The 22,858-nt window shown below is 39.3% G+C and overlaps 1 protein-coding gene across 1 annotated transcript in view; it reads left to right on the forward strand.

The window, feature by feature from the left end:
* The first annotated feature begins 7,670 nt into the window (after window positions 1-7,670).
* The window catches only part of TMEM236 (transmembrane protein 236), a 30,085-nt gene continuing 14,897 nt past the window's right edge, over window positions 7,671-22,858 (forward strand). The window contains exons 1-3 of the mRNA XM_033100709.1: window positions 7,671-8,010; window positions 18,722-18,794; window positions 22,103-22,244. Coding sequence (XP_032956600.1) covers window positions 7,754-8,010; window positions 18,722-18,794; window positions 22,103-22,244 — 472 coding nt within the window. The 5' untranslated portion in view covers window positions 7,671-7,753. The remainder of the gene's footprint in view (window positions 8,011-18,721; window positions 18,795-22,102; window positions 22,245-22,858) is intronic.

Consider the following 22,858-nt stretch of genomic DNA (forward strand, 5'->3'; position numbering starts at 1 on the left):
AGCCCAGCTCCAGGAAGAGCCGTTGTTCACAATCTTAGCTGTAGAGGGCGCAGCTCACTGGCCCATGTGGGAATCGAACCGGCGACCTTGCGTTAGGAGCACGGTGCTCCAACCACCTGAGGCACTGGGCGGGGCTGGGTTTGAAAATTCTGGTAAAGACTTGGGCTTTTACCCTAATGAAATAGGAAGCCACTGGGAGTCTTTTGACAGAGAAGAGAGAAGTTGACTTATTAAATGTTTGTGAAACTGAATGGGCCAAATATACATAGTATTAGAAGACATATTATGTACCTTATAGTCTCAGTTTTAGAAAGTGTAATTTAGGTGAGAAGATTCCAAACCCACAATATCTTTTAAAATATCCACTTAAAAACTGTGGTTAAAGGAAAACCTGCACCACCTAGTGGAGTTAGGGAGCACTGCATTTGGGTAAATCACTGGGAAATTTTATGTGATCTATTTTACCTACATTAACCAAAATAACTGGATAGTTGTCATTTTTGCATGCTTTGTTAGGATATGGGCATGACTACTAGTATTTTCAAATTATTTTATCTTAAGTAAGGAAAAAAAATCTGCAAACACATCAAGTTCTTAACAGTGAAGATTTGGGAAATTTAGGTTAAGTCTTTTTTGTGAACTTTGGGATGAAGCTACACTAATAATTAGGACTGCATCTAAATTAAAATAGATTTTATTTCTTTGCTTAGATTGGTTACTTTGGAATGTTCAAAGGCCAACTTAGGTTATTGTTGTCTCTTGAAAAATAAAATCTGAGAATTGTTGTAAGGAAGTGACTTCCTCTTTTCTTTAAGATTCTGTTTTTTTTTTCTATAAGATTTTTGTTTTTGAGCCAAATTGATGATAGTGCCAGGAAGTAAGATCTCAAATGCTCCCTCTAATATTCTATTTCTATTTCTCAGCTCCCATTCATACATCACTACACACAATTTATGTGATGGCTATGAGGTCGGATGAGAAACCCTTTCTTCCTTCCTTCTTTCCTTCCTTCCTTCTTTCCTTCCTTCCTTCCTTCCTTCCTTCCTTCCTTCCTTCCTTCCTTCCTTCCTTCCTTCCTTCCTTCCGACCTTTCCAAGATCTGGACAATTGAAAAGCATATTACAAGGGAGCATCATTATTTTTAAAACGTAAGAACATTTTCTACATTTTGTTAATTTCAATAATAGAGTCACTAGGTAAATGCTGGATATCAAAGGGTTTCCAAAGTGAAATCTTTGCCCTTAGAAAGTTGTTTATTTAATAGCCAGAGAGAGATGAAATTATACTTTCCCATAATATAAATTTAGTAAGGACTATGTATGATAACATAAGATTGGGAAAGGGGGCATATATTAGATAGTGAAAGAATCTTACTGAATTCACTTCAAGTGATTTAGTTGGTGACACCTGCTTATGAGAATCTGTAATATATTTTGGAAATACATAAATATTGGACGTGATAAATAATCAGTAAATTGGGCCTAGGGATAGATACACTTTCACCTCTTTCCTAGGCTCTTCATAGATCCGGCTGGATCGGCTGAGTAGTTTCACTGTCACCAGCCTCTGCCTGTTTGCACCTCAACCCCGTACGATCACAGGAAACAAACCACAGACGTGCCAAAACATTCCTAGCAGTTTGTACATTTTGTTTCACAGACTACATTGAAAACAATGAACAAACCTTGAGATTACAAATGATCTTACTAACAATTTAAGAGACTTTCAATTTTGACTTCCTGCCTCCAGGAAGGAAATGACAGTTGGAAGTGCGAAGAACAGGTGTTGCCCTGGACAGCATGATATCTTCTGCTTACTAAAATAAAAAACATTGCATCAACACTCCTACATGGAAGTGAGTTCTAACCACAAGACTCAGTCTTTCCACCACAGACCCAGCTTCAGAAAACCAAATCTGTTTCCTACCAGGAAGTTGTTAAAGCCAGCATGAAAGAACATACTAAGAGGCACCGTTCTTGGAATCAGTGTTGGATGAATCCACGTAAAGAATTTGGGTGGCTTGAAAATATCCCCTTCCATGTCCTTCTAATTACTGCAGTACCATTGTGTGGCGGGCTCATCAGGGAATTTAGAAGGAAAAGAATCAGGATTGGCATAAACTGGTCCCAGCTGAAGGGTAGGTGATTTGAAACCCTCTCTCATCTCCCTTTGTCTTTTTCTCCAAGTCAGGAGTCTGGTATGTTTTTCCTCCCAGTAGCTTATGTTGGCACAATGGCAGAACGGCATTCTTTTTCTTTGCCAAGTTTGTGAATTCCAATATTCCTTGTGAAGGATCCTTCCCGACCTCCCAATCTGTTATGGAAAATGTAGACAAATGACCCTGTAGAAGGACTAAGGACTCTGAAATAATTGAAGGCTCTATGCTTGGACCAAATACCAGACAGTCCTCTCCAGCCTCTTCCTTTCATGGTTCAGTCCATTCTGGAATATGCCTTTTTGAAGGCACATGGGTTGGAAAAGGTTGAGAAAGATATTGTAACACTGGGACCCATACAGTATTTGTGAGTGCTTGCAAGGGGGCATAGTCTTTTCCTAACATCCCCGATGAGATGAAGAATCTGCAATCCCGGGGGCTTTGTCTTTTCTCCCTTATTTAGAGACCGTGCTATGGCGGAAAGAGATGTGCGGCCTGTCAAGGCCACCACACCAGGAAACTGAAGCTCATGGGCCGAGGGAACAGACTGTACTGGGACAGGTAGTACATGATTTCTCCTGAAAGGTCAGCGTGAGGGACAGCATTCCTTTGGAATTAAAGATGAGTTAGCCATTATCATAACCTAACACGTCCCCCCTGTGGCCCACCACTTCTCTTCCCCTTCATCTGCTTATGCGTTCCTTCCGCAGATATGCACTACGTGGTTGGCCCTGAGCTGAGACATGATAATACTAAGATGAAAACAGATGTTCTCTGTCTTCGGGGAGCTTCTGGTGACGCAGTGCACCAACAACAGGGAGGGAAGTGCTGCCATAGAAGTGTGAATGCCTGCAGAGGTGTTTGGACTGCAAAGGAGGAAACACTTCTTCTGGGAAGAAGAGGGGAAGGAAAGGTTCACGCAGGTCTTAAACCCGGGGCTGAAGGACGAAGGCTACACTTGCTCACGCTCTCCTGTAAGATCAGGAGAAGGCAGTCAAATCCAACCCAAAATGCCCAGCTAGGAAACAGTTACGGAAGGCCGCTGTTTGCCTCTTGACGATTTCACTGCTCTTTGGTCCTGCCGTCAAAGGGATATGTAGAAGTGGAATTGTTTATTTTGCTTCTGCTGAGAGGTGAGGGAAAACATTAGTGGAGGAAAGATTAAAAAAAAAAAAAAATCACAAAATTTTTACTAAGCTGGGATTGTTTTGTTTAACTGATTTGTATTTTCTAATATTTTTGCTTGTGAAATATCACCACATGCAAATATTACCACTATGAAATATTACCACTATGCAACTTTTATTTATTATTTATTTATGAATAAATAAAAGTGAAAACCCCCTCGACCCTACCTCACCCATTCTCCAGGGACAGCACTGTTAGCAGTTTGATGACTATCTTTCCAGATTTTTAATTTACAGTTAAATCTACAACTACTGTATTTGAAAACAAAAATGAGATTTTGCCATCCATATTGTTATACGTGGCATTGGCACCTTAATTCTCTCTCCCACCCATCTCCCCAACTCACTCTGCATCATGACCATTCTTAGAATTGTTCTTCAAAGGAAATATCATTATACGATCTAGAGAAGGTGCTCTGGCAATATATAGATATTGCTTTGAGTCAGCAGAAAAAATCAAATAGACCAAAACTCACCTCCTCTGAGAAGCCTTCTCTGATCAACTCTACTTTGATTTTTTTTTCAGTCCTCTCCTCTGAATCATCCAGTAGTTGTATATATTGTTTCTATATTATATTTAGCCCCTGCTCATAAACATACCCCTTTGTCTTATACTCAAGGCCTTTGGGTGCAAAGAACAAAGACCTCGTTTTGTAAGAATACATGTGAACTGGAAAGATCAACAACTGAGGGACTGGTCTTTGTGGTGTGCTGGCGTCTACCTGTTGATTTGTTCCAGTTTTTGCACACTCTGGATTGGCTTCCTCTATCTACCAACTCTTCTCTTCCTTTACCATTTGGCTTCCATTTGTTCATTTAATTCGCTCAGCAAACTATTAGTGTCAACAACATGGTAAGGGTGGTTCTAGCACATATAGTTTGGATTGCTCTAATTCTGACTGAAAACAATGACCTCCTTTAATTCCACTTATCCAATTCTCCCCGTGTTTCTTAATTCACATTCCTAAGGGTGAGAAAGCAATTGGCCCAATTTATAAGCCCAGCCATACTTAGATGGCTGAACACTGCGGCCAAAGCCTATTCTCCAGACGTGGCTGGAGAAGGGAGAGGGAGGACAGAGGGCAGACTAGCCCTTCACAGCCCTAACCTGCCCTGCTCACTCCATGAGTGTTCTCAGGTCTTACCTGGGGTTTATGTCATGTCCCTAACAAGAGTGTACAAGGTCGGACAATTAAGTTTGTGAACTCATCCTAGAAAAAGTGCTACATACCTCACTGCTGAATATCACTATGGTCACCTTTGAAGTACTCCCCTTGGGAAACTATGCACCGATGCCAGTGCCTAGTCCACCCTTCAAAGCAATTTCGGAAGTCTTTTTCTGGAATGGCCATCAGAGCTGTCGTCGTATTACCCTGGATGTCCTGAATGTCATCAAAATGTCTTCCTTTCAGTATTTCCTTTATCTTCAGGTAAAGAAAGAAGTCATTGGGGGCCAGCTCAGGTGAGTGGGGAGAGTGTTCCAATACAGTTATTTGTTTACTGGCTAAAAACTCTCTCACAGACAGTGCTGTGTGAGCTGGTGCATTGTCGTGATGCAAGAGCCATGAATTGTTGGCGAAAAGTTCAGGTCGTCTAACTTTTCACGCAGCCTTTTCAGCACTTCCAAATAGTAAACTTGGTTTTACTATTTGTACCAGTTGATACAAATTCATAATGAATAATCCCTCTGATATCAAAAAAGGTCAGCAACATCGTTGCAACAAGTTTGTGAACTTAATTGTCAGACCTTGTAAGTCAATATGGACTCTGTCTGCCACGACGGCACACAATAAATGTTCAATGAACAGTGTTAACACAGTCCGTCCTTTACATGGAGTCGCGCTCACTGAGGGCAGAGGACGCGAATCACAACCTCCCTCCACCCAGCAAAAGCACAGCTAGTTATCACAGCATTCCACGTGGCAGGTTATGCTCACACTCTCGGTGTCTGTCAAGGTGAAGACATATTAGGAACTCCAGAAAAATAACAGGTAAGAAATGTAAAGGGAATGTCAGTTTTAAATTCCCATACATGGGAAGAAAAATTGAGCATTCAAAATGGAATGGTAGACCTGGGCATGAGTCCTTTGTCCTGAAGCCAGGCTATTTTTATTCAACTACTTTCTTCAAATGCTCAGGTCACAATTCCTATAAATACGCAAAGTTTGTATATGAAATCGTAATACAACACAGCACTGATGACTTAAGACAGAGGATTAGGACCGTAAAATATAATTTGTATCTAGTATCTTTTAAACAGACATTTTTTGTTAGGAATGATACAGAGAATTGATGTCAACTATATGATATTAGAAATAGTTGGTGACAGAACTGCTGCTCAGATGGTTTTCTGCCCCATCCTTCCATATTCTTGTCACCGTTCTTCCAAGTCTCTTCTTTCACTGAGAGGACTTTTGCTAAACTTCAGTGAATTCGAAATTCAAGTTCAGATAAAATAACTAGATATCCTGCAGTGGGAGGACAGGAGGCGTGACTCTCCAAAGCTAGCTACCCAAAATCCTAGGTGCATCTGGAGAGGCAGGCAGCATAGGTCCCCTTCCGCAAAGGGCCTCGGGAGAGAGGAGCCTAGAGAACAGTGGCTCACGCCAGTCTGACAGACAGCAGGCACAGAGGGAGCCATCTAAAGAGCAAGTACGGGGACGGCATTCGCGCTGGTGTCTGTGGATGCAGTGCTCTCCTCATGGCTCCTGCTCCCTTTGTTTGAGCCGAGGCTCGGGTCTCTTGCCCAGACTCCTCTGTTACTCCCAGCTGGCTTCCTGTCCCCAGGTTATAGCTGCTTCTGTCCTTCCTCTACACGTGCACTCACTGTCCTTTCCAGATGATCAAGTGACTCCTTTAGTTCAGAAAAAGTTGCTTTCATATTCACATGCAGCCCAAATCCATCATGGGACATTTACATTCTGCTCCCAGCCGATGTGTACAACCTCTCCCTCCCCTATTGCCTGCATGCCCCACCAGACTCTGTAACCTGTTGCAGTCTCCTTGCTCCTTTCTACTGCCTAAGAAGTCACTGACACCCCAACCCCCTCCATCCCGCCCTCCCTGTCCTTTCTTTCCTTCCCCTTCCCAGAGCCTAAACAGGAAGTTCTCTTCTGTGTTACCATAGCATTTGGGTTGTGGTTCTGACTTCAGTTATTTTTTGTTGCTCATAGGTTTGTTTCCTCCAGTGGACTGTGGACATTTGGAGGGCAGGGACCTTCCGTCACTTGTTCATCCTCACACCCAACACCTAGCACAGGTGCTAAGGAAGGATTTTCATGGAGACGGCTCTTGTCTTTTAAGTGTTTGATGCACTTTCAGACTAGATGTAGATAGCTCTTAATTTAGTGTTAATCCTGATAACACGTTTTTTTTTTTTTTAATTTATTTTTAATTTATTGGGGTGACAATTGTTAGTAGAATTACATAGATTTCAGTTGTGCAATTCTGTATCACATCATCCATAAATCACACTGTGTGTTCACCACCCAGAGTCAGCTCCCCTTCCATCACCATACATTTGATCCCCCTCACCCTCATCCCCCACCCCCCAACCCCCTTACGCTCTGGTAACCACCAAATTACGTTCCCCAGATTAATTTTCAAACCCCGTGGCCATCCTGTGGTCACTGACTGCCCTCCAATCCCCTCACCCTCCCCCCCACCCCCCACCCCTCCCGCCCATCTAGCAACCCTCAGTTTTTCCTCATTGTCTCCCAAACTGCTGATAACATGTTTTTAATATGGCCGTTAGTTTCCTGACCAGCAAAAGAAAAATAACGTTAATCTGTATTACGTAGCAATGAATGTGTAAGAACAAATATTTCAAGTACCAGGAAGAAGTCGGGTTAGGGAGTTGGCAAAGCAAATCTAAACTCCGATTTGTCCAGTACTTTGAAGAAAAATGAGGGGTTGTTTTCCAAGACGAAGACTCAGGTTTTGAGTAATTCACTTTGCCTGAATTTGCTTAGATATAAAAAGAGGGGTTGGGTCCCCCTTTAACTGTAAAATTATATTCTTCTAATGGTTCTACTTAACAAGTGTTAAATATTACACGGACGGTTTTTATATTACGGTTAAATATTACACGGGCTCAAATGAGCAATAAAAGCTACGTTAAAAAATATCTTCTTAACAGTGCTTCAAAGCATGTTCCGAAGTTTATTTGACTTCTAATAATGGATGTGCAAACTCATGATGTGATCACCTCCACAACTGCTCTGTTTCTTTAAGAGAACTCGGTTGTTAAGTTGGAAGATCATTGAACCATATGAGGGTCAATAAAAGAATAAAAAGTCACTGGTTGGTGATTCGAGTACAAGGAACTTGATCCTTGTTCAGTATCTGTGTGTCCATATGCTGCCTAGTCAGGGGGGAGCGTCTGGTCCTCAGTAGCTCACACGTCCTCGGGATGGCTTCTGGAAGAATAATCAAGCTTGTGGTGTTTGAGCTTCTTCAGTTTGCTGCTTTCTCCATACCCACACTTGTGACTGTGGAACAGTTTGCCTCTGCCTATCAAAGGACAAGGGAAACACCTGAGAAAACGCATTATTGGCTGATTGTTTCCTGTTCGATTGCCTATGTGGCTTCAGTGAGTCTATTGATTTGGGTGCCCGTAAAAGTTATCTTATACAAGAAACCGCATCTTTCCAAAAAAATTAAAGGATGGTAAGTAAAAATATTCATTAGCGGGGAATCCCTCAGAAGCTTTCAAGGATAATTCTTCATGTACTATGTGGATGGATGTTAGCATAGCAGAAATGGACATAATGTAAGATTAAAGAGAATTAACAATCACGGTTCCTATAAAAATATTTCAGTATTATGCTGTCTTCCATATTTTTGTAGGGTCATAACAAATTACACTTGTTCATACGAGAGGCGTTAGCATGAGTCCATGACACCCTGAGCAGTAAATGTTGGACCTAATTCCTCTGTATACTTAACGGCCTAAAGTTATCACAGTTAGTTCACAGAAATCATAATTGCAAGATTATAATATAGAATTTTACTTTTGTATAAAACTGCAAGTAATGTCGGTTTTAAAATGGTTTTCATTGCATGTTTTGCAGGTCTAAGGCCTCCTTTGACCATTAAACAACTGAGATTTTTAAGCAACTGGTTCCTTTGATTAGATTTTTAAAAATACTATGTTGGGAAATTCTTTTACCCTGGTGGGGATGTGTGAGTACTTCAATAATAACACAAAAATATTTTAAATAAATTAAGACTTAGTGTTGATTTAACGAACAGTTTAGCTAACGTCTATATCGACCCATGTAAAAGTGCTGAGAACAAGTAATCTCTAAGACTAATATGTGTTTTATTTTAGATCTTCAGATCTGATTCTTACTCATCTGGGATTTCTTTGTTTTCTTTGATCACTTACATTTTCTTTCATCCTGATCTTTGATTTTAAAGTTGAGCAACATAGAATGCATTTGAAAAGCAAGGAGTTGGGAATTGGAGCATAAACAAGGGTAGACATGTGAAAATAGTAACTACAGCAATATAGCTAGTAATACTATAGGGAGGGTGCAGAGGGGGAGAGCTGAAGTGTGGAGTTCATGAAGTGCCCTTTAGATAGTGATACCGATACCGGATGTGGCCTCGAGAACCCTACTTACCAGGAGACTTTCAATTCCCAGTGGGCAGAGCTCCTGAGGGGTTTTGGAAATAAACCATTTGGTTGGCACTGCTTTTATCAGTGAGGTTCGGGGTTTTTCCAAACCTTGACCCAAAGCCTCACGACCTAAGGGGTGAGTTTGGAGCTCTCCACTCCTTACACTACCTGGGAGTTGCTTTGATTGAGACTCCTGCCTGGTGGGAGGTTCAGATGACCACAGGAGTAAACCAGTGGGAAGCTGGTGCCCACCAGCCCGGGAAGGGGCTCTTTTGTCTTTTTTCTTTTATAGCTCAAATTCCTAGGCCTCTAGGTTCTTAATATCATCGAGGCAGCAAACCTTCCTATGGCATTTATCATCATCATCACTATTGAGCTATAATTGCTTCTTTGCTGATCACTTACGTGCTAAGAGATTTGTATATGAATTTCATTTCATCCTGCACCACCTCATGAAGTGGGTATTCTCATAAGTTCATCATTATTATTGGCAAGAGGAAACTGAGGATTAGAGAGCTATGCAACTTTCCCGGTCAGTTATTAACTAGTGAGCGGAGGGGCCAGACTTCAGACCCAGGTCCCCCTGACTCCATAAGTAGTACTTCGAACCACTACTACTTAATCTCCTGGGGCAATTTAGAGTCAGGAAGAGAGTAGTCCCTTGTTTCTACTCCACAGAACACATATCTCCTTTTGTACATCTGGTTCCGATAGTCTCCTTGTGCTAAGCTGTCTTGGGCTGTCAGAACACTTCCATCTGTCAGTGTTTCTTTTCGGGAACTACTCTTCTGGTCTTTCATTTCTGTTTGTGGGTATGGCTAGCCACAAGTGTCCTAACTAGTTTTAGACATGACAGGTTATCTGTAATTTCAGTGAAACTCAAACTATTTCCTCATGACCTCATTCATGAGTCCTATCATATTGTTATCTCTTCCTGGCATAGGAGAGAAGAAATAGCAACTGAGCACTGTCCTAGGAGCTTCTTGCGTTTTGTACTGTTAGATTTGAACTTTACAACAATCTAGTGAGGTATGTGCCAGTGTTTTTCATTTTAGAGGTGAAGAAACAGAAACTCGAGGAAATGATTAACCTTGTCAAGTGATAAAGTTTGTAAATGGTGGAGCTAGGATCTGTGAGCCCAGATCAATCTGATTCTGTGCATTATCTCTATTTCATGCAACTTTATTCTTTCTGACTTTGAATGCCAAGTGTGTTTCAAGAGAACAAGAAAAATTCAACACTTTTCGGGTCACTAGGATGCATTTCCCCAAAAGATGTATATTTGGATATTATATACGATTCCCAAAAGATGAGTATTTGGATATTTTAACATATGTGGCAATATAGAGTGTGTCGTATATCTTAATCGCTAGATGAAGATGATACAAAAATAATTGCTGCTATAGAAAGTACGTGTTAAAAGTATGAATTATTTTTGAAGAATACTTAAATTGTTGCTTCTGTGAAATTCCATAGATCCTTAGCTTTCACAGATATATTGTTGATAAGCCTGTTGGAGAACCTCCCAGTAGGTCCACCTGGGTGAGTCAAGGAGAGAGAGAGTCATCCAGCTAGTAAGGGGTGTGCCGTGGCAATACAGACTGGGACGTCCAGACCTGAGTTCAAATCCCAGCTTTGACATTGACTATGACACCTTGTGTGAGTTATTTAAATTCTTTGAATTTTACTTTTCTCATGAGCATAACAGGGACAACCTAGTGTCTTCATTGGAGTGTTATTTGAAGAAACTGAATAAGACTGAATAAACTGACTAAAGTTCTGAGCATAGCCTGGCACCTCAATATTAGTGTTACTACCCCAGGCTGAATTTAGTATTTCCATTTAAAACATGATCTTGTTTAATTCTCAGAATAACTGAGAATTGGTAGGACTGATGAGAAAATTGATAAAATGGAAAAAAACTATATGCTATTTAAGTGATATTCTTCAAGTTTAGAGAGTCTCATAGATCTCTTTTATCGTTTGAGAATAATTAAGGCCAATATAGTGATACCACGACTATCTTCTAAAGTATTTTGCATATACACAGTGCTTTTATGTTTTATTTCATTCACTTGACCTGCAGGCCAGTGTTGTAAAGTTGATCACATAGATATAATTCCCACATTATAAGTGAGAAAACAATGTCAGAGAGCTGTAGACATACACACTAAATCAACAGTGGCGTCTGAAATTTGCTCTTGTTAAACACTTCCTCATTCTTTTAGAATGATTATTCTTTTTTGGGGGATGACTTTCATAATTCATAATTATGACTAGGGAGATGGTGTGAGGAATGAAGAAAAGCTATTTATATACACACCAAATTGTATATTCCAGTAAGTAAGAGAAATCCTCTTTTGGAAGAACAGTGAATGTGTGAAACCACTGAGCAAAGCTTCCCAGGAAGTGAAGCCGACCTCCATGGAGAGGGTACCTTGGGGCAGGATAAGACTGGAGGACTCGTGGGGATTCCCACACGGCCTTGGCACCCAGGGCTGTATTTCACGAATTCTCTCAAGTCATTCAGAGTTTAATTACTCTAGACATGACGTGTCAGGAATCTTGGGCAGTGCCAAGATTGAGAGACTCCACCCTTTGGGACTACATTTCACCTTGCTTAACTCCTTACTTAACGCGATGTTGTTATTGATTTGTTTAAGGTAGGGGTAGTCATAGTAATAGTAGTTGTCATTGTAGTAAAATAAGAGCAAATATTTACTGAACAGTGACTATGGACCAAGAATAGTTGTAAACATCGTATTTTAATTAATTCTGTAACCTTTTTATGAAAGAACACTTACAGTGCCCATTTTACAAATAAGGAAATTGGACACAGAGGTGAAAAGACCACACTGCTAGTGAATACTAGAGCCAGCACTGACCCAGCATGTCTGCCTCCAGAGCACCTTACAATTCTTACCATTCCATGGCAACACACACACAAGTGATGTGCATGGCACCAATAACATCTGGGCGTGCCAGACAGATGGGCTAACCTGAAGGAAACAGGGCTCGCGCTTTTCAGCACCTCTGAGAAGGTCATCGATAAACTACAATGAACTAAATAAACACTGGCGCTTAACAGTGAGTGACTTCTTCCCAGAACATTTCCAGTTCTCTCCGTGGGTCTGTCATTTTCTGAACTACTCAGAAGGCATAATTGTGCGATGCTTGACTAGGCTTTCCCTGCCTTGGTCCCACCCCCATATTCAGAAATCAGCAAAACTACCTTTATTTTTGCTTTTTCTCTCCCAGCATATGCAATAACTCACCAGGTTCCATTAATGCTTCCTCTTTCATCTCTCTTGCATCAGCTCCTGGTTCTCCAGGATTGTTTTCCTCACCTCCGTGAGGCCCGCATTTCCAAGACCTACCCATAGACTGGCATGGTTTCCCACGTTTTCATATGGCCATATCCTGTGTCAGATCATTGGTCCTGGTTGTTTTGGTCAAGGAAGCATGAAGAGCATATCATTAGCTAATGCTGGGGCTCAGGCACCCTTCACCAGCTGGTGTTCTTGTTCTCTGCATCTTCTCTCCACTCTCTCTTTCCCTCACAGTCCCAGCTGATAGACTCATACTCTTCTTGAAAAGTGTTCTCTGCATGTCAGTTCCAACCCCCACCCCCGCAAAAAAAAATGTACTCTTCCTCTTACTTGCAGAATTCAATGTTGACATGATAGCACAGAATCCTTGCAGAATTCAATGTTGACATGATAGCACAGAATCCTAAAGCAGGAAGGCACCTTAGCGTTCCGCGCAGTTTCTCACAGTACAGATACACAGTCTGCCTCTGAACTTAAAGAGGATTCACTACCTTTTGTGTCTCTAACTATGAATATAGTCTTCCTTATTCCGTTATATGAAAATAAAAGCTGCCACCATAGGACTTCCTCCCCATCTGTGTGGACTTCACGTCCTCTGCCCTCAACCTTTTATGCCGGTGAATTTGGCCAGGGCCAGGAGCTCTGCCTACCCGCCACCCTGATTTTCCCTCTTCATTGCTTTTCGAGCACCCTCATGGGCTGTGATAATGTGAACTGCCGCTTGTATGATGACGAGTCCCCAAATTGTGTCTTCAGTAGTGGCTTCTCTGAGCTCACTGTCCATCTATTAAAGCTTTTCAAATATTTGAAGATAGCCACTTCACTCTTCCAGCTGATCTTATCTCATTCACAGCCTTCGATGTCTTTTATGCAGGGTCCAGGTGTCATCAGTTTTTCTTGTCCTGTGATTTCTTTTATTACCCTTTGGATGTCTCCTTGGGATGCTGGCTGGCTTATTACTGTCTGGATGTGATCTCATGGATGCCCTGATGTCCTATTGACTTCAGCTCTTGATGTGATGTATTGACTTCAATTGCAACTGTGTCACTTATTTCATAACAGAGTGTGGTTGACTAAAATTCCTGAAAATTCTTGCTCTCAAGTCTGTTTCCTCATCTTGTGCTTTGGCAGCTCCCATGAGCCTGTAACTGCCTTACAGGGACAGTGTATCTTGCGTGTCTTTCTGTCCTTTGAACAGAGTGTAGTACACATATTTAACCACAGTGTAGATAAATGGGAGAATGGATGGATCTTGAACTATATTTTTTTTTAGCCTGAACTCTGTAATTTACTCTTATCCCTATTAAATACCATTATATTGCTTTTACCCATAGTATTTTTAATAGGATGCATTCTTCTCAGTCCTGATTGTGTCCCCCAAAATGCTAGTTGTCTCACTTGATTTTGTGTCATCTGCAGATGAGATAAGCATATCTTCCTTGTCTCCCAGAGTTACTAATAAATGTGGTAGATGGCACAGTTTTAGTAAAAATCCTCCAGGTTAACAGTCATCCACTAATCTGCTCTCAGGGTTTGTTAGAATAGCTATGAATTTACCTATTTGAACTTCCTTCCAGTTCCCATTTCTCATTCACTCAGTCCCTCTTTCAATAAATGTTTGCTGAGTATGCATTGACTGCCTGGCAGATCTATGCAATGTGGACTTCGCTATCCTAGTCTCACTATATCCTAGGACTTACCCTGGCATTCAGGACCGTCCATCCTCTGACTTCTACTATCTCCATTTCCGGACTACCTCCCTGCACAGATTCTTCATTCTAACCGGCATTATTCCCTGGTTATCATAGCAGGATACTTGACTACACATTAGGTATTGTCTCCTTCTTCAGGGAGCTTGTAGTCTACTGTGGAGACTGCACAGTTCCATGTTAAACCAATTGGATAGTAATATAAAACACCCAAAATGCTAGTTGTCTCACTCGATTACTAAATCACTAAATAGTATGTGACTCACTGCAAGGTCTTATAAGCCAAGAGAAGAGTCATCAAAACTTAGTACTGATGGTCGGGAAGGTACCCTTTTTGATTCATTGTTCCTCCCCCTTCCTACCCCATGAGACCACCAATGCCCTGCAGGTGTTCAGTAGATGGGGTTTGTGGACTCAGGCTTATGAAGAGAGCACTGTGCTTTAGAGGAGTTAGGGAGTCCACCAAAGACAGCTGGATTTGAGCCAAGCTGGGAGCAGGAAGACATTCCAGAGGGAGCGGTGAATATGAGTAATGAGCTGATGTAGGAATAAGCACGACTTCTGTAAAGGGTGGAAGAAGACCAACTTGCTGAGAAATGAGGGAGTAGAGAGAAGTGGACTGGACAGTATTGCAGAAGGGGTAGGAGTGTGAGTTTTGGAGTCAGAAAGACCTGGATTAGAACTCATCTTTCACCTAGCTTTGGGATCTTGGGCAAATTAAACCTTCATCATCACTTTCTTCATCTGTAACCTAGGGCTGATACCCCCACTCAGAAAGTTGTTGTGGGGTTTGAGTAATGTCTGTAAAATGGAATAGAGCTCCCTGGGCTTAGTGTAGAGTGGGAGGGTTACTGTTGGAGAGTCCAGGCCATATTGTGGGAAGCCTTGAAAGACAGGAAAGGAAATTTTGGCTTAATGATTTAGGTAAAAGAGAACCTTTGTGAGTTTTTGAGCAGAGTGGTTTCCCAAGTTATTATCTGACCTTTCCATTCTCCACGCTTCCTCTGTGAGAAATCTCAGGGCCAGAATTCTTGTTGCACAAACAGAAATCTTTAACTCACCATGGCTGAGCACAGGTCTTTCTTTACAGGCCTGCTTGTGGGAGAGTCCTCCTTTTTGACAATTTACTACAGATATATACAGTGCTCTATGCTGAAAATTATACCATGTCTACAATTCCTTCCCTTCAGCCAATCTGTAACGTGATGTTAGCCTTGCATTAGTGTCAGCTTGTGTCCACCTGCAAAGGATTGTCTATGATATTTCTAACAGAAATGCTATTACTCATTGGATTAGTTTTCTAGGGCTGTTCTTATGAAGTACCGCAAACTTGGTGGTATAAACAACAGAAATTTATTGTCTCCCAGTTCTGGAGGCTGGAAGTCTGAGATCAAAGTGTTGGTAGAGCTGGTGGCTTCTGAAGGCCACGAGGTAGAATCTGTTCCAGGCCTCTCTCCCAGATTCTGTTGTTTTGCTGGCACCCTTTAGCATTCCTTGGCTTGGAGATGCATCATCCTGATTGATCTTTACCTTCATCTTCACATGGCGTCTTCCTGCGTTTCTTCACATAATCTTGCCTCTGTGTATATCTTTCTCCTAAGTTTCCCTTCTTATAAGGACACCGGCCATATTGGATTAGAGCCCACCCTAATGACCTCGTCTTAACTTAGTACCTCTGTAAAAACCCTATTTCCAAATAAGGTCACATTATTAGGTACTAGGGGTTGGAATTTCCAACCTATCTTTTGGGGGGACATAATTCAACCCATAACACGCTTTAATAAATTATGAACATATGCTAGCAGTAAGTCAAGATTTCCAAATACAGATTATCGTTATTTCTGGTTAAATAAAACAGAGACTTGGATTGATATGTATTTAATAACTATTCTATCTGTTCATTTAGTATTTATTAAATTCCTACTATGTGCCAGACACTCTCTGGCATCCTGAGGTTCTTGAACTTGGATGAGAAGTACATTACATTTTTATTTCCACTAACCTCTAATTGAAAACTAACATTTCTTTTCATTTTGAAAGTTGGTAACAAACTACAGTGGTATTAGCAGGACCTCTAACTTTATGACATATGTCTTTTAATAACACATATCTCAGATTTTTCATATCACAATATACAGTTGCTGCATATACTTCAGAATATGGTTTATGATCTTCGCTCCCTTGAAATTATGAGTGATTACATTTTCCACTAGATCTTGAGTATTTCAAAGAAAATAAGGAGACAGTGTGTTCATAGGTAGCATGTTTATTAATATATCAAAATATTTTAAGATTTGGCATAATTTTTTCAACATAATTGCTTTGTTTTATAGGTCTATGTATTTTATTTTGTGCATTTAAACGTTCTATTCTGAGAAGTGTCCATAGGATTCACCAGATTCCCAGAAGTTTCATTGCGTAAACAAGTTTGAAAAGTGTTGTTCTAGATGGTGGGAAGAAAGTAGAGAACAACACAGCTAGGGCCTCTGCTCCCAAGGGGCTCACCTTGGGTGTGGACACAGAGGGATGTGACAAATATGCAAGTAATAAAATAATCAGCAGAATTTCAGGAAGTCATATATATAATATATATGCGTCAGAAGTGTCTGGACGCTGATGGTAACCACTTTGAGCACCTCTTGTAATTGCAGAAGTCAAATGTGACTTGTATTCATCTTTTGTTATTGGTGTATGCTGAGTATTACAATTTTAATACAATTTTCCTTTCTTAAAATGTTTATGCATTTCTTTGGCAATATATATATATATATATATATATATATATATATATTTTTTTTTTTTTTTTTTTTTTTTTTGATTACAACAAGGAGCCAAACATGGAAGATCCAGTAGTAGAGAGTCCCTGGCAGTAGGAATAGCCAGCGTATGACTTGGAGGTGGGGCAAGCTTGGTGGGGCAAGCTTGGAATAACCAGAAGGCCAGTGTGGCCAGACTTAAGTAGGTGTTGGGGGAGATGCAGGTCATTCCCAGTGAGGAGGAAAGTAGGAGAAATAAGAGAAACCACATTAGGGGGAGCAGTGGAGGCTAGGGTAGTAAGTTTCAATTTTATTCTAATTATTCATTGTGCTCCTATCACCACGATCCATCCGGAGGATTCTTTTCATCTTGCAAAACTGAAACTCTAACCCATTCAACAATAACTTCCCAGTCTTTCCGTACTCCAGCATTGGAGATTGTGGAGCAGGACAGTGATAAGACGTGTTTTACATTTAAAAATATGACTGTTGACTCTATGGAGAAAAATGTTGCTAGAATAGACGCATGAATAGGAAACCACTTAGAAAATACTGCCGAGGAGAGGTGATGGTAGATGAACCCTGGTGTGAGCAGAGCATAAGTTCCAAATGTATTTTGGCAGCAAATGAGATAGGATTTGATGATGATCAGAACAGGTATGGAGAAGGATGTGCGTAGGTTCTTCTTTAGGCATGTTGAGTCTGAGTTGCCTTCTAGACATCCAAGTAGAGGTGCCAAGTAGACAGCTGAAGTATAAGTCCAGGGCTCAAGAGAGAGGCCAGTCTATATATATTATAATAGGTTTGGGAGTCATGGGCAAGTGGGTGGTATTTAAAGCCATGGGATTGGCTGAGATAATCAAGGGAGATAATGGAGACTAAGAAGAGTTGCAGGAGTAGTTCCTGGGATACTCTTCATCTTTTAGAAGTCAAGCTGAGAAGAGGACTCTATGAACGCTGTAGCCAGTCTTAGAGAGTTGAGTGTTGACAGAACCTGGATCTGGGCTCAGAAAAGGAGGCAAAGTGACTGATTTAAAATCCCATCATACCTGTGGTTTTAACAGGGCGTGCTGGTTCTGGTTTATATATATACCTAGAACATCTGAGATAGGGCTGGAATAGAGGGACACCTGTCAGGACCCCGGAGAAATTCTTTGTCATTTGAAAGACTCCAATACTTTTTGTACTTCGACACACACTATCCTATAAATGTAATAAATATATTACGTATTTAACTAAGGAAATAGGAGGTAAATATATCATTATAGAAAATCTTTAAGTATATTTTGTCTTCCCCTAAATTAATGATGCTAAATGTGTAACTATATTTAAATTCTCCCTGCCATAAGATAGACTATTGAATACATATTCTATCTCAATAACTGATTGATTGATTGATCTTGCAAGGTTTAAGAAATGGTCCAAAAACAAGTTTGAAAAATTATGTGATTTTCATGTATATATGGGTTTTTTTTTTGTGGGGGTGGTGGTTCAAGCAAAAGATATCCAAGTATCTAAGTTGTCCTTAAGTATCCAAATATCATTTCTAAATGTATTTGTTTGAAAAATCGATTTTACCACATGGGGCATAATATAACTTAAGAAAATTGTGTTGTTCTTTTTCTACCAGTTGGTCATCAGAGCTTGAACTCGGGCAGGATTCTAATTAATGAAGTGTAAAACTGTTGTATGTCACATGTCTTACACTGTGAGCTTTTAGTTGTCTGTGATTTGTTAGTTATTTGGAAATCGGTCCTCCTTTGTTCTAGAAAAGCATTCTGTTTTTTTGGCCTGTGTTCCCCTTTGCCATACTAAAACATTTGGGAAATAGAAATAGGGAAGCAGTAGCTTCTTAGAAGAACTATTGATGAATGGAACAGGAACTGCAAAATTAGCAAAAAGTAACAGGAAGTGTTGATCTTGTACATTGCTGCTTTTGCTTATTCTTTTCTCCTTTGCTAGGAGACCTGTTATGATGATGTGTGTAGTACTCACCACACTCCCCAGCTTCAGCTTTTCTATAGCAGTGACTGAGGTATGGAATTTTGATTTCTTCTACTGCAAGATTTTGAGATTTAAAAATTTCCTCTGTTATTGGGATTGGATAGAACGGTTACCCAACAAATTCCTTAAAGTTTATTTCATCCAGTCTTCTTCCAAATTGACATATATGTGTGTGTGTGTATATATATATAAAATATTCAGATGATTGTTACCCCTGAGATTGTGGAGGAAAGTCTAACAATTAAAAAAAAAAATTACTGGGTGGCCGGATGGCTCAGTTGGTTAGAGCTAGAGCTCTTAACAAGAGGGTTGCCGGTTCGATTCCCACATTGGCCAGTGACTTGCGCCCTCCATAACTAGATTGAAGGACAATGACTTGGAGCTGATTGGCCCTGGAAAAGCACACTCTTCCCCAATATTCTCTGATTAAAAAAAGGAAAAAAAAATAATATTTATATATTATATATATATTGTGTATATATATATATATATATATATATATATATATATATATATAAATTACTTCTGTGTTTGTGTGTGTGAGACAGGAATGTTATTTCAAAAAAATTTTTAAGAGCAAGGAATTTGAAACTAGGTCTGTATTTGTTTCTTCTAACCTGTCTTTCATGATTGTATTCAGTTCTAAATGGAATAGAACAATATTCCAGTGCATAACCACCACCAATGTTCTAAGACCTTTGATAATATATCCACTGACAAATACTTTGTACATGATACTTCTTTGAAAATAACTTTATGTTTTGACTAAATGCAGCTTCAAAAGGACTCTAATGGACAGGTATCTGCAGGACAGGAATATTTTAGGCAGAACTTCCAGGCTGTAAGAATTTATTATCCAAGAAGTTCAAAGAAGAATGCCCTCCTAATCTTATCAATTTGCAAGCTGCTGTGAAAGACATAATTTTGACTTCCCCAAAGTGCACAACTTAAATTACTTTGTGGTATTTCATTCATATGTTGAGCAGATGATAAGTGGGGTGAGACAGGTAAGTATGGGAGGTAATTTTTCACTGAAGTGTAACACACAAACAGAAAAGTACACAAAACATAAATATACAATATTAACGGGATACCATGAAGCAAAACTCTGTTCAAAAAAATAAAACTTTGCCAGCTGCCTAAAAGTCATCCCATGTTCCTTGCAATGAATCTTTCCCTCCACCCCCAAGGTAGTGTGCCACCTTAACTTCTAATCCCACAGATTAGTTAGTCTGTTTTTAAATTTTTTATAAAGGGAAATCAAATGATGTATATTACCTATCAATCCTCTACCATCTATCTAATTTGTGTCTGGCTTCTTTTATTCAAAAGTGTGGTCCATTCCTGTTTTTGTGTCTAACTGTAGCCCACTGATTTTCATTCCTGTGGAGTCATTTTATAAATATATCACAATTCATGGATCAGTTCTACCCTAGATGGCCATTTCCGTTGTTTCCAGTTTTGCCTGCCATAAATATGCTGTGGACATCCTTTCATTTGTCTTTTGGTGCACATGGGCAAGCATTTCAGTGGGTGAAATATGCAGGAGTAGAACTGATGGGTCATAAGATACTCAAATGTTCCATTGTAATGGACAATGCTGGTTTTCCAAAGAGATTAGACCAGTTTAGACTTCCACTAGCAGAGAGGGGGCATTTCTGTTGCTCCACACACTAACCAGCATTTGCATTGTAAGTCTTTTTATTTTAGCCATTCTGATGGGTACATTCTTGAATCTCATTGTAGTTTTGCATTTTCTCAATCACTCATGAGACTGAGCTTTTTTTTTTTCTTGCCCATGTTTTCCATTGTGTTGCTTATCTTTTAAAAATAGATTTGGATGAATTACATATTCAGATTTCAAGCCCTTTGTTGATTATGTGTATCGCAAATATCTTCCTATTCTGTGACTTAATACTCTTAAAGGTTTCTTTCGATGGAGAGAAGTTCTTAATTTAAAAGTAGTCCAATTTATCAATTTCTTTCCTTTATGGATAGTGCTTTTAGTAACTTCCTTGAGAAGATTTTGTCATATTGTAAATCTGAAACCTGAGATCCTGAAAATATTCTCTTATATTATATTTTGGGCCGTGTATTGTTTTACCATTCTCTTTAGAATCCAACTGGAGCTAATTTTTGTACGCGTTATGCCATAGGAGGCAAGTTCTATTTTTCCCAAAGAATATCCCATGGACTGAGCACCATTTATTAAAAAGTCTGTTTTTCCACATTTCTCTGTAGTGCTACCTTTATCATAAATCAGGTATATATATATATATATATATATATATATATATATATACACACACACACACACACACACACACTCACACATATATATATGGTCTATTTCTGAGTTTTCTGTTCAGTCCCATTACCTACTTTTCTATTCCTGTGCCAACACCACATTGTCTTAATTCTTGTAGTTTTATAAATGCTCTTTATATCCAGAAGAGTAAATCTTAATAATTTTTTTTGTTTTCTTCTGGTGTCTTGCCCTTTGTATTTCCATGTAAATTTTAGAATCAGCTTGTCATTTTCTAGGAAAACTTGGATTTTTAATTGAGGTTGCATTGAATTATATAACATTGAATTATATGGGTTTTTTTTTTTTTTGTAATCTCATTTTCTCTTTGTTATTGACATGTGGAAATAATTTCTCCATTTGGGGGGATTTTCTTCATATACAATCGTATAGTCTATGAATGATGAAGTTTTGTTTTTCTGTCTTGCCAATGTTTATACTGTTTCTTCTTTCTCTTGTCTTATTACACTGGCTAGGACTTCTAGTGCAATGCTGAATAGAAGTGGTCATGGTGGCATTGTCTTGGTCTTGATCTAAGAGGAAAAACTCTCAACATATCACCATTAATATGATGCTCGCCATAGGTTTTTTGTTTGTTTTTTTTTGTAGATACCTTAATCAGATGAAGGAAGTGCCCCAAAGTCTAGCTGGGGCTCTACCTACTTGGAATTTCCTAAACCCCAATACTTGTCCCTGTAGCTTTTTGATCTAGGACTCCAGAAGCTCTGCTTAGCAGCAGGGTTGGAAGAAATTGCCTATTCCACCTCTACCAGGAGCCTACTGTTACATTTTACATGCATTTACTAAGCGATTTCTTGAGCTGAAAGTTCTTCTGTTAGTATGAATCCTTATTACATCTTTAGAAATGGTTCAAAATCTTACGGGGTTGAATACTTGAGAAGCTGAAAACCAAACTTCTAGTCTTTTAATAAATGTATTTATAATTAATTTAGTACTGTTTTCAGATGATTAAAAGAATTTTAAATAATGAAAGCACAAAGATTTAATACTTCTAAATGGTTTTCTGAAAACAGGTTCAAAAGAATATTAATGGCTCCGCTGATGTCTTACCTGACACCTTACCTGACCTGCCAGTCTCTCTGGTTCTGACTTCTTTGATCGTGGTTGATATTATTGAAAAACTCAGGACATATTCTCTTAGAGGGAGGCAAAAGAGTAAGTATTTTTTTAATGTAAAATTTTTTAAAGTTAGATATATCATTCACCCCTCTCCCACCTTGTTATCTATTGACACGTTTAAAGATAACTTTTCTCAGGGTTAACATTACAGATAGAAGAGTACAAATGCAGATATCTGAATATAATTTTTTTAAAACCTACTTTGATAGCTAGACAGTTATTCTTATTTCTTATTTGAATATTGATAGCACTGATAAATGAATAAAGTTACCAATATTTAGTATCAAAAATGTAATGTTTACACTAGCAAGAAAATTATCTATGTAACTTATATAGATTTGCATTTTTAGGAATTCTCTTAAAACCTTAAGTTTAGATGAATATATAGTTTAGTTTGGATACCTTTGATACAGGAATTAATAGGACTACTGCAGTTATGCCCTAGGGAATTGTTTTTAACAGTTTCAACAGTTTCAAAAAGCTAAAATTCACACTATAAAAACCAATATATGCCACATTCTCTAAAAGAATGAGACAAAATTAAATATGGGTTGGCCTTTTTTTTAGGAAAAAAAAGTTTTTGTTAATTGAATATTCTGTTCGGTGAGTTCTAAATTCTCTTGACTTTGTTTCATGTGGTAGTAGCTGTG

This window comes from Rhinolophus ferrumequinum (assembly GCF_004115265.2).
Source record: "Rhinolophus ferrumequinum isolate MPI-CBG mRhiFer1 chromosome 5 unlocalized genomic scaffold, mRhiFer1_v1.p scaffold_110_arrow_ctg1, whole genome shotgun sequence".
Lineage (NCBI taxonomy): Eukaryota > Metazoa > Chordata > Mammalia > Chiroptera > Rhinolophidae > Rhinolophus > Rhinolophus ferrumequinum.